At 41.3% G+C, this 20,098-nt stretch overlaps 1 protein-coding gene across 4 annotated transcripts in view; it reads left to right on the top strand.

The window, feature by feature from the left end:
• Fam170b (family with sequence similarity 170 member B) overlaps window positions 1-20,098 on the top strand; it is a 35,367-nt gene that overhangs the window by 2,971 nt on the left and 12,298 nt on the right. For 2 of the 4 annotated variants that reach the window (XM_058580003.1, XM_058580004.1), the window contains exon 2: window positions 1,754-20,095. The exons of the other annotated variants lie outside the window; for them this stretch is intronic. In XM_058580003.1, coding sequence (XP_058435986.1) covers window positions 19,996-20,095 — 100 coding nt within the window. In that variant the 5' untranslated portion in view covers window positions 1,754-19,995. The remainder of the gene's footprint in view (window positions 1-1,753; window positions 20,096-20,098) is intronic. 4 annotated transcript variants of the gene reach the window in all.

Raw genomic sequence — 20,098 nt, 5'->3', positions numbered from 1 at the left:
CCCTTCTGGGTCATTTGTCATAATCTAGACTTGTCAGATTAATTAATCATCCTTCAAAGAATATGAATTTTCACAAGCATGTTATCGTTGGATGACAAACAAATGGCACGTCTCCCAGGCTGCGCATGCAGAGTGTGGGGTTGTCACTCAAGCCCCATCAGCCTAGCCTCGCTTATCAGCATATTTTAAGTCTGAATATTCACGGTCCTTAATTTCAACTGACTTGTGACTTTTGCATCTGTGGCCACTCTCTATGAAGTGCAGAATAGTGTCATAATATGTAGGTTCTGCAACCAAAAGCTGCTTTGTGAACAGGGCTGAAGAACTGAGCAATTCCTCAGTTTTATCACCTGTACAGTGGGCTCATAGTTGTTCCTACCCTGTAGGGTCTTTCTGAGAATTGAATAAGGTAATGCATGTAAAGCTCTTAGCACAGTGACTATCGTCCGCACTCAGTAAGCATGAATGTCATAAGTACATTTACCATTGGTTTTGGTCAACTTTTACTCAAGAGGATGAGAAAATAAAATTAAGGAAGTTTCTCATAGACACTAACCTGTTTATATGTTTTTAATAAAATTTTATTTTAGACAGCTTTAGATTTATTTAAAATTTTGTTTTAGACAGCTTTACCAAACATTTGGGAGGATGATTTGAAGTTCCCATATGCCCCACCCCCCAGCCTCCCTATTAGAAACACTGTGCATTGATAGAGTACATTTGTCACAATTAATGAACCAAAACTGATACATTACTAATCATTGAAATCCACATATTATTTGGCTTTTCTTAGTTTTTTTTACCTAATATCTTTTATTCTGGTCCAGGACCCCAACTAGGATTGACATTAAGTCCTCAGGTCTTCTTAGAGATTATGGCTCTTTTGATTGTGGTGGTTTCACAGACTTTCCTTGTTTTTGATGACCTTGATAGTTTCAAGGAGCACTGATCAGACATTTTGTATACTGTCCCTCAACTGGGATTTGGCCGACATATTTCTCATGAAGATAAATTTCTTTAAAGCTAAGTTGCATGGAAAATTGATTGGAACTGTACAAAAACCAATTTTTCACTAATTTTATTATTACTCATACAAACAAAATTAACCAGATAGCTGACAAATCCCACTTACATTTGAGCTGGGTAGGTTAAGTAAAAAGGAAAACTTTTATTGTTTAAATAAAGCAAAATTGGACTGAGGGTGTAGCTCAGTTCTAAAGTATGGACTTAGAAAGCATGAAGTCCTGGTTTCAATCCCCAGCATCAAAACTAACAAATACATAAAATAAAGTAAAACAAGTCTTTCTAATGAGGGAGGGGCTGCTCTGCTTAGCATCATACAGCCACTGTGTGCTTTAGGTAGCAGAAGGGACCAAGGGAGCACTAGGGTAGATTTGACATTGCTGTCCTCCCTCAGCCAGATGAGATGCTAAGCCACTTTTTTTTTTCCATTCTGTGGACAGTCGGGGAAGTCTTGGTGGTGTGGTTGGTTCACCTGGGAAAGGAATCAGAGTTGCCCATTATTTTTCTCAGCAAAAAAATACCCCTTGGGAATCCTTTACCATGTGGTTCTGCTTTTTATTTCCTCCCCTGAGTTTAAATCAGAAGATGACACAATTGCTGACCATGTCCAAGAATCACCCCAAATCTGTTCTGATGGTGTCTACAGCAGCAGCAGCTGCAAGGTTCTGCTCCTGTCTCTAGTGGCTCACTCCAAGAGGAGACTCCATGACTCTTGCTCATGCCATTCCAGGGGCTCCACCACTGCCTTTGCAGAAGATGAACTTCCTGCCTTCACCAGCCTTCTGAAGCCAGGTCCTGTTGATGGCTCCTGCCTCCCCATCACACCATGACCTGAGTTCATCCAGTCTGGGTGTAAGTGGGACTGATGGCGCTCTGGTGTGGGTCCAGATGGACCCCAAATTTCCATGTGTTGAACGCTTGGTCCCCAGGTTGGTGCTTTTGGGAGGTGATGGAAAACATTATAAGGTAGAGTCTTCTGGTCATTAGAGGCATCCCCTGAAGAGGATATGGGGAACCCCTTCTCTTCGTCTTTTTTTTCCCTTCATCTCAGTCATGAGGAAAATAATCTTGCTTTACCATATGCTCTTGCTGTGATGTACCACCATAGGCCCCAAACAACCAAGCCAATTGATCAAAAACTATACCTTTCATCTTTAGTTATGAGCTAAAATATTCCTTTCTTTTCATAAGTTGCTTTATCTCAGGTATTTGTTATAGTGACAGAAATATAGCCATAAGGAAACAACTGGTTTCAGAAGGAAAATAATACACAACAGAAAAGGAGGAAGCTTTCTCAGTTAGAGGGTGGTGGCAGGTACCTGCTACCTTTATTGTGTTCTTCGGATATTTCATTTAATTAAAATACATCTACTCCTCTAAGCCTAGACTTTTTAAATGTACAATTGGTCATCCCTACTTGTGCATCCATGATTCAACCAATCATAGTTCCAAAATATTCAGAAAAAAATTGCATCTGTGTTAAATAGATATGTTCCCTAAACAATCCAGCATAGCAACTATTTACATAGCCTTCACATTACATTTGGTATTGTAAATAATCTAGAGGTGATTTAAAGTGTATGAGAGGATGAGTATGGTTTATAGGCAAACATCATGTCCTTTGTATGGATTTGAGCATTGTTTTAGTCATCTTTTTCATCATTATGACCTGACATGAATGACTTAGAGGAAGAAAAGTTTATTTTGGTTCTTGGTTTCAGGGGTCTCAGTCCATAGATGGCTGACTCCATAGTTCTGGGCCCGAGGCAAGGCAGACCATCATGACAGAGAAAAGCAGCTCAGGACAGGACATCAGGAAGAAGAGAGCTCTGCTCACCAGGGACAAAATATATATCCCAAAGGCACATCACCAGTGATCTATCTCCTCTAGCCACCCCTTCTGGCTTACCACCCAGTTAATCCACTTAGATGGATTCATCTACTGATTAGGTCACAACTCTCATAATCTGATCATTTCACCTCTGAAGGTTCTTGCATTGTCTCATACATGAGCTTGGGGGACACCACATATCTAAACCATAATAAGCATATTCTGATTTGGGTAACTATAGGGGGTCCTAGAACAGCTCCCTGTAGACACATGGAGACAACTGTAGTTTCACTCACAATACCAGACTTCCATGGCTACCAAAGTGCTCCTTCAAGAAGGGACCTGTTCATTGGGCATGATAAGGATCTGAACTCTAACCTCGCTGGCTGAAGTCTAATTCTTCCTGTTCTACCTCTTACTATCTGTGTGTTACCCTCCACAGTGACTCAACTTTATCTTCCATTTCTTAATCTGTAAGATGAGGTTGATGACCACAAGGGTTGCTAGGATCTTCCAAGAAATTATGAGTTTGAAGAGTGTTCAAACTTGTAAGTACTCTATATAAATGTTCCTTATTGTGATATATAGTACGAGACACTGGTAAAAATAAACACAGAAGACAGAGACGTGGCCTTGATCAGAGGAAATCTCAGGCAAGCAGGTGAGCAAGCATTGTTTTTGAGATGTGAACAGGGTGCTTTTGCAGCATGGGGGGGGGGGGAAAAGAAAATCTTGACCACCAGCAGAGTGACCTCAGTCTGGTTTTAAGGACTTTGCCAGGCAGGGAGGAGGGGCAGAGCATTCTGATATCTGGTGTGCCAGTATCCAGAAACATAAGAGAGCACAGCAAAACTCAGGAAGGTCAAGGAATCACTGTGCCCAGTAAGGCTGCATGGAAGGAGGGTCAGGAAGACTAGGGTCAGACAAGGTCCTGTGTGTTGGGCCATTTGGCCATTTGTGTTTTGTGAAATTGGTTTTATCTTTCGCAAAGTCACTGCAGAAAGACAGTAAGTGACTATATGAAATGGAAGTTCTGAGATGCAGAGGAAAGATCCAGAAGTTCTAACATTCATTTAATAAATGTTCTAGACGAAGAGAGCAGATAGAACAAAACAAAACAAAAGCATGTATATATAGAGAGACAATAAACCTCAGCAGAAAAGGAAGGATCTAGTGAGATAAAGGCAAAGCTAACTACATCCAGAAAAATCCAAGCAAAATTTGAGAGAACCAAGAGCAAAGAACATAAAATTACCTGGAAAAATATGAGACTGTTACTGAAATTAGATTTCTTGTTGGCAGAACTGAATAAAAGATGATAAAAGAGCAACGTTTTCAAAACTTTCTAGGGCAATGATTCCATTCCACAATATCCCATACCCAAACTACCACTCAGATTAGAAGGCAGAAAATGAGAAAACAAAAAGAAAACAAACACTAAAATCCTTATGATAAGCAAATAATGTCCCGATAATCCATTCTGACAGAGAGATTAACAGATGAACTTCAGAAAATGAAAAATGAATTTAGAGAAATAAGGATCCTCTAAATTTAGGATCAAGGAATTGGCAGTAAACAAGGATGCACATAAAATTTATATTTCATGGGGCTGGGATTGTAGCTCAGTGGAAGAGCGCTTGCCTAGCCTGTATGAGGCCCTGGGTTGGATCCCGAGAACCACATAAAACTAAAATAAACAAAATAAAGGTATGAAAAATTTATATTTCAGAAAGTGATGATTGATTTTTAAAGAAGTGACACTAATATCATACATTAAAATCCCACCTGATCTCAACATGGGCAGTTGTATGGAAGAAAAGGAGGAGAAATGAAAGCATTCTGTTGGGGACCTCATGCAGACCTTTTTGTGACAAAATGTGGAGGTATGATTAATTCTACATCTTGATAGAAAAATTTAGTATTTAATTTGCTTAGTGCAAACTCATGAGAGGACTCAGAATTTTTTTAAAATAGCATGAAAAACTTTTAAATAATTGTAGTCCAAAGAAGGGGAAGGAGGAGGAAATGAAGAAGGAGTAGGAAGAGAGGGAAGAAGAGGAGGAACAAATAAGAGAACATCATAAATAAATAGCAAATCTGGGTAGCAAAAACAAGTGTTAATACAGAACATTAAATGTGAATTGATTAAATAAATGAAATTTACCTTTTAAAAAACCATTTATTTTGATTTAAAAATTCAATCAGATGCTGTTTATAAAGGACACAACTAAAATAAAAATTGCAGTGTGATTGAAAATAGATTAAAAATTTAAAATCTGACAGAACTTTCCCATGTACATATATGAATATGTACCAATAAAACTTCATATCATGTACAACCACAGGAACGGGAACCTCATTATAATAAGTTATACTTCATGTATACATAATATGTCAAAATATACTCTACTGTCATATATATCTAAAAATAATAAATAAAAACTTATGCTTGGGCTGGGATTGTGGCTCAGTGGTAGAGCGCTCGCCTAGCACGTGTGAGGCCCTGAGTTTGATCCTCAACACCACATAAAAATAAATAAATAAAATAAAGATATTGGTCCAACTAAAAATAAATATTGAAAAAAACATATGCTAATGCTTACAGAAAAATAAAACAAATGTAGAAGTTGTAATATCAGAAAAACTGAATTCAAGTGAAAAGCTTGGCAAGGTTCAGAGGAAGATATTTGACACTGATTACCCACCAACATAATAGAAGCACATGAAGCTCTCTGTACCTAAGAGCATAGCTCAGAAATAGAATGAAATGTGACATTCACATGGGGAGAAATTGTCAGAGGTTTGAAACCATTTCTCTCAAAGTATCAACATACTGGGTGTGGAATTTCCTTTAAGTAGGCCAAAAAGAAACAAAAAAAAAATAATCTCAATGAATGGCAAAGAATTGAAATTATGTACTCTACATTGGCTGACCACAATGAAATAAAACATTTTTTAAAAATTTAAAATGTAACTCATTGGTAGAGCATTGGTGGACCCACAAGACCCAGTTCAATCCCCAGCAGCACACACACACACATTTAATAAATTGCTAATACAGCTGGTCTCAGTGTGCATGCCTGTAATCCCAGCAGTTTGGGAGGCTGAGACAGGAGGATTACCAGTTTAAAGCCAGCCTCAGCAACAGCAAGGCTGTTGCAATTTTGTGAGACCCTGTCTCTAAATAAAATACAAAATAGGGCTGGGGTTGTGGCTGAGTTCAAATCCCCCTCCCCCCAAAAATTGCTAATACAAAGGCATTCTTTGTTTGGAAACCTAAAATATTTTTAAAAATAGTTTGTGAAATTCTAAATTCTAGAGTAATGACAGAGTAGTGTTCTAATTCTAACCTTTCTACCAATAACAACGGTAAGCTCAATACAACTGTTTAGAGTCACTAAAGAGTCACGAAAAACTGGCAGAAGCTAGAAGGAAATTGGTCATTGAAAGAGGAGAAGTGGTGAGTTCCATACTGACCCAGCTTTGTTCCTGAGGGCAAATGCCAGTTTACACTGGGGGAGAGAGTTTAAACAGCAAATGACAATCTTACTGGGCTGGGAAGACACACATTGGGGTTTGAAGCAATCACAGTTTAATAAATATAATAAAATTCTAACAATTTAGGGGAACTATCTCAAAAAAGGAAGCATCTTTAGAAACAAAACCAAAATCTGCTTTAAACTCGCCCTTCAATCCTTGACTGATTCTCTAATCTGGGCAAGTCTCCCAGAGACTCATTGAGAAGAAATAGCTGGAAGGCTAAAAAAAATGTTGAGCAGTGAATCCAGCAATTGTCCTGAAATTGAGAGACAGCTTGGAGTTCCAATTCTACCAAATTAGGGATTTGGAATGCCAGTTAATTTTATTAATTTTATGTCAATATGGCTGTGCCACAGTGCCTGGTGTGCATTATTTTGGATGTTTCCATGAGAGTGTTTGTGGATGAGATTTTTATTTAAATTAGTGGACTTTGAAAGTAAAGCACATTGCCCTCCATAATGTCACTGGGCTTGGTCTAATCAGTTGAAGATCCAGATAGAACAAGACTGATCTCCCCTGATGAAGAAGAAATTATGCAGTAGATGACCTTCAGACCTGAACTGCAATATGAACTCTTTCTGGATCTTTAGCCTGCCACCCACCATGCAGAGTTAGTACTTCAAGCCTCTGTAATTGTGTAAGCTGATTCCTTAAAATAAATCTTTTTATATAAATAAGTCCTGTTTGTTCTGTTATTTTAAAGAACACAAACACTCTTGGCAAGCATAAGTGTACTTGTATTGGAACTAAGACTAGGGGTTATGCCCTAGGACTAGAGATAAAACTTATATAGACCAACACAGTCTAAAACCAGGATTCTATGGAATCCAAGTAATTGACAATAATTTAACTTGCCAGACTAAAGATTCGTGCCCAGGTCTTAATTTATAAAGATGTATGAGTGACAACATAGAGAAATTATTACTTTCATTTCCCAAAAGAAAGGGACACATCATGTTACCCAGGCCACAGGGTGGAAGTACCGTGTTTAGTCAAGAGGCAGAAGGAATGTGTCTTCCGTGAAGGGCAGGGCTGTTTTAGAACTTGCTCATCAGAATAACATTGACTTGGTGTGTAAGTCAGATAAAAGGAGGTGCTTGGGGCATGGACTTGGGATTGCTTAGAAGGCTTGTGATATGATTTTCCTGGCACCTATGACAGCTGATTGACAGGGAGATATAAACAACTCTAGCTATTAGTTTGGCCCTGTAACTACTGGATGCAAAATGGACAAATTCTGAATTTATGAAAACACAAAACTAAAAATCAACATTCTTTGAAGGAAGATAACTGAGTCCAGAGTTTCTATAATGTACTATCCACAATGTTCTGTATTAAATAGAACAATAAAAGACACTCAAATAAACAGGAAATTGTGACACATAATGAGACCTAATGGATGCTAGAATGGACTTACGATAATCCATATATTGAAATTAGCAATCAAGGACTTTGAAATAATTACTATAACAGAAATTATTATCAGAACAATATTAGAATAATTCTGTTCTAATTATTATTGGAACAGAAAGGTGAACAGAGAGGAACACTTGGTAGGTGTGTTAGTCAACTCTCAGTTACTGTGACACAATACCCGAGAAAATCAACTTAGAGGGAGGAAGATTTATTTTGGCTTCTGGGTTCAGAGATTTTGGTGCGTGGTCAGCTGGTACCATTGTTTCCAGACCTGTGGAGAAGTACTGCATCATGGCAGAAAGGTGGGGTGAAGAAAAGCTGGGAAGCACAGAGATAATGTGAGTAAGGGGTCAGGGACAAGATATCTCTTCCAGACATAGTACCAGTGAGCATAAGGAATACTTTTAGAGAAACCAATTTGAAAATCTAGATAAAATAAATGATTTTCTCAGAAAATTTAAATGACTACACTTATCTCAAAAAGAAATAGGGAACTAAACAAAATAATTACCATGGGAGAAAATTAAAAATAAAAGCTCTAGTAGTTACTGCTTAAATCGTCATCACTGTGTTTCTACCAATATACAACCAGTACTCTTTCACACATACTCACAAATGCTTTTTGCTTTTTAAACATTTTGCTACTTTTTTCACTGATTGAAATAATTCCTCATGTTTCACTTGTTTTTTTAAATATGTACCGTTTCTAATTTTTTGTTAATATAAACCACATGCAATGAAAAATCTTGCATATATTCTTTTGGTGCAGATGTGAAAATTTCTCTGGGGACAGGTAGATTTTTTTTTTTCCCCTAAAACCACAGTTTGCATGGGGCATGGCCAGTGAGGAAGGACCTGGGTAACAGCATTCATGGGGAGTCTGGTCTCCAAAGTTTCTGTAACCCTGACATTGGGACAGAACGTGTGTTCCTCTCTGGCCTCTTCGAGTTTGCAGCCCAGGTTCGGCTCCACATGATGACAAGAGTACATTCATTTGTCTTCTCTTTCTGGGGAGCAGATGTCTTTTATTCCCACTAGTTAGGTGAACAGATAAGGAAATGGCCTCCAATCAGAATGGGAACTTCTAGGCACAATGGAAGCTCTGGGTCTAGAAAGTCTCTGCTCTTCCTGGTGGCTGTGGATCTATAACAGCTCGACCTTCCAGAATGATCAAAGTCGTAGAGAACCACACGGAGACTTTTATGCCTGTGAATTGCAGCGGCTCCTCCCCTGACCACACAGCCCAGGCTCACAGGGCAGGCTCTGTCCCCAGAGAAGAGGGTAGGTAGAAGAGCCAGACGACAGGAAGGGAACCTGCCTTCACAGAAAGAGTCTTTTACAAGTTCCACAGGAGGAACACTTTGTAGAGAGGAAATAATGCCTATGGAGGACTTTTGGAAAGTTTCACCATGTAAATTCTTTGAGATCACTTCCAGGAAAGATGGATGCCAGTCAAGATATCCAGGATGTGGGGCTGGGGTTGTGGCTCAGCGGTAGAGTGCTTGCCTTGCACCTGTAAGGCACTAGGTTCTATCCTCAGCACATAAAAATAAATAAATAAACAAAATAAAGGTATTGTGTCCATCCACAATTTAAAAAAAAAATTAAGGAAAAAAAAGATATCCATGATGTGAGCTCAGGCAGGTGAAAATCATTCCATAACTTCTACGATTTTTCAAGGACTTTAAAAATGGGGGTGGTGGGCTCGCCTCGCACGTGTGAGACCTTGGGTTCGATTCTCAGCACCACATAAAAATAAGTAAGTGAAATAAAGGTATTGTGTCCAACTACAACTAAATAATTATTTAAAAAATGGGGGTGGCGATAACTCACCCAAGATAAGAGACAATCAAAGGGGAAGGATCCAGGGGACCTGCTCAGAGGACAGTGACAGGAGTTGACTCAGATGCTTGGCAACTACAGGCTGATCACATCCTTATACAGTACCTGGGACTGAAGGGAACACCTCCATCACCTCCCCATTCTGAGCAGGGAGCCCGTGTCTGTTCTCTAAAAGCAATGAGGAAAAACAGCAAAAAATCCTACTTGGGTCCAACCAATTGAGAAAATCTTAAATGTTTTGTGACTTTTAAGCATCAGCTATTGTCCATTGAATCAGTGAACTATCACATGATAATTTGCAATTTGTGCTTTGCTTTTGCCTGGCATGATTTTAAATAAGCATTGTAAAGCTGCTCTAGTTTTTCCGGGATAGAAAACAGATTCTTGACTTGCACAGGGTTACATCTCAATAATCCCATTGTAAATTAAAAATATCGGCAAGTCAAAATTGCATTTACTACACCTGACATACTGAATGTCACAGGTCAGCAACACTGTGGGAGAGTGTCTCACCTTGTCATTGTGTGGCTGACTGGGAGCTGTGGCTTGCTTCCATTGCTCAGCATTGCAAGAGGACCATAATGTATATCACGAGCCCAGGAAAAGGTAAACATTCCAGGGTTGGGGATGTAGCTTGCCTAGGATGCTTGAGGCCCTGAGCTGGATACCCAGCACTATAAGAAATTAAAAAAAAAAAATCAACTTTCAATGGTTTCTACTGAATGACTCTTGCTTTTGTACCAGCATAAAGTCAAAATATTGTGAGTCAAACCATCTTAAGTTGAGGTGTTTGTAAGGCCCAAGCCTGGACCTCACACTAGCTCTTTCAGGAGCTCCCATGCTTAGAAAGAGTGATGAATGGAGGCCAGTGGAGATCTGTGGATTGGGGCCCATGTTCAAAGGAGAAAAGGGCACTGGAAGGCACTGAGAAGGCTCTGGTGGGACCCTGGTGACAATCTGGCTTGCTTGGATGGGGAAAACTTGTGCTGTGTAGATGGACATGGGCCCTGAGCTTGACGCCTGCTTCACAACTCAGCAGCTATTTGACCTTGGAAAACTGGTGGGGTGTAGGGGGTCATATTCATGTCCTCCAGGAATACCACAAGGACTCAATGATGTAAGGAAATTCCCAGCTCTGTTTGGCATGTGGTTGGTGGTACATATCAGTGCTCTTCTGTTCCATTTCCTTGGGGCCAAGAAGATAGATCCGGGTGGGTCTTCTTCCCAGCAGTGGGAACAACTTACTCAAGTCTTCTGTGTCTGCAGCCCATTGTGCTCAATCTCCAGATATGATGTTCATGGTCTAGGTCACACTCCCTGGCAGTCCCCAGGGCTAGAGAAGCTGCTCTGGCCTCAGGCGCAGGCCCGTGCTGCCAAGTCGCCCCTGGGCATCTCTCCCTGCAGCCCAGCTGGCTTTGATCAGGCCCTCCCTGAGCCACATTTCCCTGTCTTCATTTGTCCTTGTTTATGCTTCCTTGCAAACAAATGTCATGTCTTTCCCACGAGCCTCCTTCTGGCCTGTTTGGTTTTAACCCAGTTTCCTCTACTCAGAGAGCCACATGCTGCTCTCAACCCCAGAGACTGGTGCCCATTCAGGGTCTTTGGGGTAAAGGACCTGCCTGAGGGCTGGTGTATTTTCCTGGGGATGAAGTGGCCACGAAGCATGTAGGTTTGCAGTATCTTGCTTGTGGGACTATATGCCCCCCACCTCAGTTCCATTAGCATTCAAATACAATTAGAAACAATTCGTTGCTTATTTTCTTACATGTATTAAATAAAAGTTACAGGAATCATTGTTTGAGACTGGGCTCCTGCCCTGGGCCCCAACAGAAAAAGACTGAAAATCAAAATGGAATCATTGATGTTAAAGTTCCATGTCTAGGAAATTAGAAGCAGAGGTAATAATTAAAGTTCCCAAACAGGGTGATTTCAATTGGCACGATAATGAAGTTTTTGGGTTTTTTTTTCTGCCTTAATCCTTAAACAAAAATGTAAGCTGATGTTAACCAATTGGTTATTTCTCTCTTGTTCTGTCTGCCTGACCCTGTTTTACTGGGAAAATACCTTGAAAATGTTATTTAATTTTGAAAATATATGTTAATGACATACATTTTACTTTTTTTTCTGCTTTTTTCAGCCCTTTTCTGTCCCTAAAACCAAACTCTTCTTCTCAGCCCATTTAAATACTTATTCTATTTTATAGAATGAATTGTTGCTTGATTGTAGAATAAAAAATAAAGCCAATTAAAAATTTAAACTAAACTGAAGCTGGGGATGTGGCTCAAGTGGTAGAGCGCTCACCTAGCATGCGTGAGGCACTGGGTTCGATTCTCAGCACCACTAAAAATAAAATAAAGACATTGTGTCCACCTAAAAAAAAATTAAAAAAAATTAAACTAAACTATTGTAATTTTGTCCCTTGACACATGATTATTATAGAAAAATTAGAAAATAAACTAAAGAATGAGGAATCCCCTTTCCATACAGAAATACACACCATTAAGGTTCAGGTATGCCTAATCCCAGACTGAACATGTGTGTGGATGTATACATATGTGCACATGCACTAGGTTTCACATAACTGGGATTATATAGTATATTTTTCACTCATGACGTTGTGAACATATTTTCCATTTCTTTATTAACTATGTGGAATTCCATTGTTTCCATTTTTCTTTCACCTATTAAACCCAGGAATTCTTCAACCCTACCAACCCTAGCAGACACACAAGCCCCAGAACCACTCACCCGGAGCAACTTTTTTTTTTTCCTTAACTGGAAGTTGAACCCAGGAGTGCTTCACCACTGAGCTACGTCTTCAGCCCTTCTTCTTCTTTTTTTTTTTTTTTTATTTTGAGGCGGGTTATTGCTAAGCTGCTAAAGGTTTTGTTAAATTGGTGAAACTGGCCTTGAACTTGTGATCTTCCTGCTCCCATCTCCTGAGTTGCTCGGATAATAGGCATATACCACTGCATGTGGCAGAAGTGGATTTTTTTTTTAGTATTTTATTAATTTTGTCTTTAATAACATTTATTTTATGTGACTTATATGATTTTATAGTTTATATGACTTTGATTTTGATAATGGCTATGTTTAACAACTAGCTTGCAAAGTTCTTGAGAGATTTAACCACTGGTTCTCACTAGCTTACGAGCACTAGCTGGTCCCTGCACACCACTAGATGTCCTTTTTGGCTGTGAACACCTTACAAATGCCAAGTACTTTTTCCCTTCTTATGGAGGAATGGTTTGAGCTGGGACACTAACTTTCATTTTTAATATTTGACCAAGGGCTATACCTTAGCCATCTGAGTTATTTTGGCAGTTGTATTTTAAAGTAGTCCATATTAGACTTTCAAGGACTGAGCCTGGGGGTCCTGCTACGCCCTCTGATGCTCAGGCCACAGAGCTTCCTGCACACATTTCAGTCTGGACAGAGGGCGATGTGGAGAGAGCAGCTTTGTTTCTGGACTCTCATCCTGAGGACTTGAGAGATCAGTTTCCAATTGCTGTTATTCTTGCCTCTTAATTATTCTAGTTTGGCTTTTCTGTGATCTCTTTAATTTTGTTGTGGGTTAGGTGGTGCAGCCTGCATTGACTGCTCCTTATCGATTACTGATGTTTGTTTCTCCACTGTGGTTCAAGTACGAGCCATTTACATCTATTGTGCTAAGGCAGGCAGATAGTATAAAAATCATCTTCTAGATGGGTCAGTGATATTTCACTGTAATGTCCCATAATCTGTGAAATTGTGCTACATAGTCAATTAAGTGTTATAGCTAATAAAGGAACAATACATTTGCTGAGTTATTTTCAGGTTTATTGTAAATAATTTTAAAACTAGAAATTGAACGTTGAGTAATAGGCAGACGCCTACTGTCTTGTCTTGTACATAATAGAAGATTCCTATACGCTGGCCTCCCATCTCTACCATCTTTGTTGAATTTCAGACAGCCAGGGTGAACTGGGATTGACTTCTGAGAAGAGTTCTTGCTATGGGTTGTATATGACCTGAAAGGCCCACATGCCAGAAGTTTGGTGCCACAAAGTATCGGTGTTTAAAGGTGGTGGCTCTATATAAGGTGGCGCCTAGTAGAAAGTGATCAGGTCATGGGAACATCACCCTAGGAAATCACTGTAGTTCTCAAAGGACTGGTTTTGTACTCTCAAGAGGGCTAATTGTTACAAAGTGAGACCACCGGGCTGGGGTTGTGGCTCGGAAGTAGGGAGCTCACCTAGAATGCATGAGACTCTGGGTTCGATCCTCAGCACCACATAAAAATAAAATGGGGGTATTGAGTCCACCTACTACTAAAAAAAAAAAAAGTGAGGCCACCATTCCCTGTGCTTGGACTCTTCTGCAGGGAGCTGTTTCCCTTTCCACTTCTCCACCATGATGTGATACAGCCAGCAGGTCCTCACCATATGGCAGCACCATAATGTTTGGATTTTCCGGTCACCAGAATCATGAGCCAAATAGACCTATTTTCTTTATAGAAAACCTAACCTTGGGTATTTTGCTATAGCAATAAAAAGCAGACTAATACAGCTGTCTTTTTCTTATAAAGTGAATCAAAGTTGACTTTCTCCTTCCCACCAACATTGTCAGGGTTCTTCTCTCCTCCCCGTGATGCTGGCTGCTTCAGGTGACATAGGTAGAAGAGGTGGAAGGCATGCTGCTTTGGTCCTTTCTGCTCACTCCCTGTTGCACTATGAATGTTCAAGAGCCCAGTTCTGCCCCCACTGAAACCATTTCTCTTTCCCTTGAGGTCCTCCTGTGAATATGCTGAGTGACTGGAGCAATGAAGGGACATTAGGACCAGACCTCCCTACTAGAGGCAAAGCTCAGGCCTGGGGCATGTATGTGGTGAAGCTAGAAGCTGGTGTCTCAGTCAATGTCTATGCAATCTCACTGCACTGGAGGGGACACAGTGGGCAGCTGACAGGTATGGCTTGAATGGACTGATTCATGTTCTGGTCCCTATGCTTTGGCCTCAGATTCTTTTCTTGGGAACTCTCTTGTGGGAATTTCATGTAGCCTGATCCACCCTTCCCAGAAGTCCCTCACCCCATCCCTATTAATTACTAGAGAGTCTGGGATCCGCTCAAGGTTTTGGGTAGTGTGCTGGGGAAGGAACAGAGTTGCTGCCCTCCCTTGGGACAACTCTTCCATCCATTAAGCAACCGCATCATCTCTGAAGGATGGCGTGGGAAGAAGCCAATCTTAAGGCAGTTTCTGAAATAACTATTCTAATAGTGAGGATAAAAAATAAATCATTCCAGTTCTGCTCAGGGATAACCTGTGAATGCACATGCTATTTTCTAGCAACTAACACCCATATGCCTTGTATGTGAGCTGAAGTCTGCACCAGGGTATGCACAGCATACTTAGAAATTGAGGTAACTCACTGTTGGCCTTTGGGGTCCTCGGTTCTCATCCCCCAAGTCAGAGCCCTGGGCCATGCAGCTGGGAGGCTCATGCAGTAAGACTTAGCAACTGCAGCCTGAGAGCTGTTTCCAGGTGGCCCCTGGCCAGATCATTTTGGACATAGAGAAAGGAAAGGCCCAGCCCTTTCCCTGGAGCTTCCTGTGTGGCTCTCTAAGAACATGCGAAGGGTGTGGTTAGCTGCTGGGATGCTGGAGCTCTGGTCATGTGTGTGTCCAGTGGGATGTCCTGGCTTGGATCACCCTTACAAGAAAGCATGTGTTAGACGCAGATTCTTCTGCCTTTAGCAACCTCCTTAAATATTACAGTCCCACTGAGCCAGAGCTGAGCAGGAGAGAGGAGGTCTCTGGACCCCAGGGTGGGGACATAGATGTTCCTGAGGGCTCAGATCCAGGGACTTTCTCTTCCCTGATCTCTGATGACTGAGAAATCCTAGGCTTTTTGTGTGGGTGCCTGGAAATGAAGGTCAAAACCCCAAGACAGTGACAAACAGACCGTGCAAAAGGAATAGCCTGTTATTAAGTTTGAAGGAAAATAAAAGCAGAGCTTCCTTCCCCATTTGCTTGCAGGACCTGAGAAGGAGTTCTTCCCATTACATTTCTTATACGGGGTACTGACTCACTTCTTTTTAAATAGTTACGAGAAACAACAGAAAATGAACTCAAAAGATAATACTTCCCCATTTCAATCCTCAACTTGTCTGATGGCTTCTGGCATTTTCTCTGCAGAATGAACACAAGGATGAGGTCATCCTTAATTCCTCCACTGCCAACGCCCCCCTCCCCCCATCTCCTCCTGCCTACACCTGGCCCCACAGCATCTGGGGCAGCTGCCGACTTCCCTCTCTCCCCTGGGTACTAAGTCTGATTCCAGCAGTACTTTGGGGAGGGCAGCAGGGTAGTCATCCCCACTCAAGGAGTCCTACTTTTAGTGTGAAGAGAAGAACCTCCACCACTTGAAACAGTCACACAGGGCGCAGCCATAGAAATGCCTCAAGCACCGACCCATGCGTCCTGCCTGCGATCTCAGTCTCCGTGGCCAGGAGAACAGGCTATTTCTGGACTCTCCCTGGTGTTGGGATGAATGGTCTGATGCTGCCGGTAGCCTGGGTGATGGCACAAACCCATCTCCAATGTTAGAAGCAAAGGAAAGCGAGTGAGATGCGGCGTCTCTGCTTCCTGAAGTGGCTGTGGCTGGTTTGTTTCCTGTTAGCTGCCTTCCTCTCAGAAAAATAGAGGCTGGGAAGAGCAGGATTTGAAAGAAAAGACTGGAAAAGATTCCAGGCCTTCTGGATGAAGTTTAGGGCTCACATGCGATGTGTGCAAGGAGTTGGCCTGGAGTCGACAGCGCTCCAAGAAAGTGCTGCGTTGGTCCTTTTGGGGTTTTGCACACCACCCCTGTTGGCTACGGCAGTGAAGCAAGGAGATTCCTGGCAAGACCAGAGAACCAGCTGGAAAACTGCAGGCGCTGGGATGGGGGGTAGGGGGTGGGGGTGCGCGGGAACCCTATATGGGTGGTCTCAGCTGAGTAGCATGGAGCAAACAGAGGGGCTGGGATAGAGGCCTTTTCCATGAGCAGAGGCAGCCCAGAGGCCACATGAGGGTGAAGGATGACTGCACGCCACTAGAGGGGCTTCACTCTCAGCTGTATCCTGGGGAGCAGCGTAGGGGGCAGCTTTGAGAGCAGCTTGGCAAAGCAGCCCTGCCTTCAGGGCTTGAGATGGAAGACCGCACCCCCCCCCCCCGACCCCGCCATCCTCAACCACACACCTGCACCTCACCTAACCCCTCTGGACCACCCAACTCCCTATCTACAAGGAGGATTAACAGTGCCCACCTGGTGGGGACACTGAGAGGATCAGAAAGATCACATGTAGATTCTAGGGGAAAATTCACTGAATCAAGGGACTTGGGCAAATGGTGCGGAGACCAGAAAATATAAGGCTAAAGACAAAGACAACCATTTGTAAACCTTGTTGTCTGTTTGGTAAAGTAGTTTCATATAGGGTCAGGCTTAGTACTGCTGAAGTAGATGGACATGCACACCAGACTAAACAGAAAGGTGGTGATGGGAGCCATCGTCCAAGTTGTCCGCAGTGCTCACTGGCCGTTAAGTTTCCCTGACCGGACAAGGGAGGCACACAGAACACAGAGACTAGTCAATGAGCTGTCCTACTAGGGCATATTTAAGTATTATAGTAACAATCAACAGCCATTCAATTATTTTGGCTGCAAAGCAAATTATCCCAAAATCTAGTGCCTAAAAAACACCTTTTACTATGCTCAGTTTCTGTGGATGGGAGAATTCAGGCAGGGCACAGAGGTGGTGGCTTGTCTTTACCCTGTGATGTCCAGGGCCCTAGATGAAATGCGAAAGCTTGGAGGCAGAATCATCTGGAGTCACTTTCACTTATACATCTGGTGGCTAACTGAAACCTGTTGCTTAGAACACCTTCCTGTGGCCTCTTCATGTAATATGAGCTTCCTCACAACATGGTGGATGAGTCCAAAAGAGAGTGGAAGCCATATCATCTTTTATGAGCTTCCACCAACAGTCACAAAGCATCACTCCTCTGGATTCTATTGGATGAAGCAGTTACAAAATCCACTCAGGTTCAGAACAAGGGATCCTGTCATGTGTAAGGAGAGCATGTAGGATAGAATATACATTGGCGTGCAATCTTTGGGAAATCAGACTCCCAGAGCTTCATCTTATCTTTCTCCTCTTCTGAGGTCAATGCTGTTTCCTCAGGTGTGGTTATTTTCAGATGTTCTATGTGCCTTTGCATAATGGACACTATAGAATTTGATTTGGGGCTTTTGTGAAGAAGAATGTCATGTTTAATTTTTACATACATAGGACCATCTCTACATTCTCTTGCATCTTGAATTTTCATGTGAAAGGAATTTATCAGTACTTCTTTTTAAAATTATAGAGCAGTATTCCATAATTTGATTATGTTGTAATTTATTTAACCATTTCTCTATTTTGATGAATCTTTGAAATGTTTCCTATTTTTCTATTATTAAATGTTGCTGCAGTAAATAATTCCCTAGGTGCCATTTTATGTATGTAGCCCCAAAGTGACTGTTTATCAGGAAAAGGGTGATAGATAAGTGTTTGATGAAAGAATATGCCCACTTGTAATTGTAAAGGGTATCACCACATTTCCTCTGAGAAGGAAAATTACATTGTTAACAATACAGTATAAGAAAATTCATTTTCTTGAATCCTCACCAGAACTTGGTGTTGTCAATCATGTTAACTCTTGCCTATGTTATAGGTGGAAACTGATGTACTGTATATCATGGTTTTTAGAGTTGTAGTTCCCTTATTAAAATTGGATTGAACATCTTCTCATACATTCACCAGCCATCTGCATTTCTTCTCATGGGAATTCCCTGTTCATTTCCTTTACTTGTTTTTCTGTTTAGTCTCACTAAGAGAGAGAAATACAAATTGAAACAGTAAGGTATTTTTAAAACAATGAAGTTAAGGAAAATGACCAAGACCCATAATGCTTGTGAAGATTATCATTTTAAGTGGAGAAAATCAACCCTATAATTATAAATGTTAATTTGTATTTTCTTTCTACATATTTTTAATTAAAACACAACATCTGAACCATATGAAACCATTCTAGTTGTTTCACACCAAAGTTAATTTTTCATAATAGTAAATACAATCTTGTGTATCATTTAATTGGCTGAGCCTTCTTTTCCTCCATACATTTGTTATTGACATTATCCCTTAAAAATTTTAACCTCCCCCAGATAGGTATGGTGGCACATGTCTGAATCCCAATGATTCTGGAGGTTGAGGCAGGAGGATCTCAAGACCAGCCTCAGCAACTTAGTGAGATCTTGTCCCCCAAAATAAAAAGGAATGGGGATGAAGCTCAGTGGTAACATGTCCCTGGTCTCAACCTCCAGTGCATACTCCCCACCAAGAAAGGGATGGGGGATGTTGCTCAGGGATTCAAACCCAAGTACAAAAAGAGAGAGAGAGAGAGAGAGAGAGAGAGAGAGAGAGAGAGAAAGAAATTCTAACTTAAAATATTTATTTCTCAATTAACTGTCATATTGTTGATCTTATTTTTGTGTGTGTGCTGTTACACCCTTGTTTTTGTAAGGCAGTTATCTGTATTTATTTGGCTAGAAAAAATACTTTTAGAGTGCAGTGGTGCATGCCTGTAATCCCTGCAACTGCTGAGGCAGGAGGATCCCAGGTTCAAAGCCAGCCTCAGCAATTTAGCAATGCCCTAAGCAACTTAGGGAGACTGTCTCAAAATAAAACACTAAAGAGTACTGAAAATATGGCTCAGTGGTTAAGCACCCCTGGGTACCAGAAAGAAAAAAAAATGTCTCTTTGTTGTTGCAGGTGTGACTTTTCATCATTCATTGGAGCTCCCTATTTTCCTCCATGCAGGGACCTCACCCTCTGAGCAAGAGAAGGAGGCAGGAAAATGCTGGCTGTGTGGATGGTGTTGGTATTGCTTCTGGAATATTAGGATTATTTTCAATCCATCACCTTTTAGGAAATTCTAAATAGAATTGATGGGACTGAGCAGGAGTTGGGAAAGAATTAGCTGCAGAGTAAAATGGTGCTGAGTGCGCTAGAGGAAGTATATTCAAATGTGAGGACATCCTGGAGCTAAGAGACAAGGCATGCTGGATTTGTGCCAGGCTGACTGTGGCCAAAGCATGGTTTGTGCAAGTGCAGGAGAGGCGAGTCTCAGAGTCCTCCTGGGAGAGAACCAGCATGCCTTGGAGCTGCAGAGATCTGAGGTGCAGAGAGAGCAGCCAGCTCCATGAGGCACGGGATGCCCTTGTCAACCTGATGTGTTGGTTGCTTATTCATCCATTAACTTGACAATTATTTCCAGAGTGTTTGGTAATATGTTAAACATTGCTCTAGATACTAGGAATATAATGGGGGAAAGAAAGGACATCTCTACCTTCTTGGAGCTAGCTTTTAAGGAGGAAGAGACAGATACAGGTA

Source organism: Marmota monax, unplaced genomic scaffold (assembly GCF_021218885.2).
Source record: "Marmota monax isolate L192 unplaced genomic scaffold, Marmota_monax_Labrador192_F-V1.1 WCK01_AAM20220418_F8-fsc00207, whole genome shotgun sequence".
Taxonomy (NCBI): domain Eukaryota; kingdom Metazoa; phylum Chordata; class Mammalia; order Rodentia; family Sciuridae; genus Marmota; species Marmota monax.
This window is presented reverse-complemented; position numbering and strand designations above follow the sequence as displayed.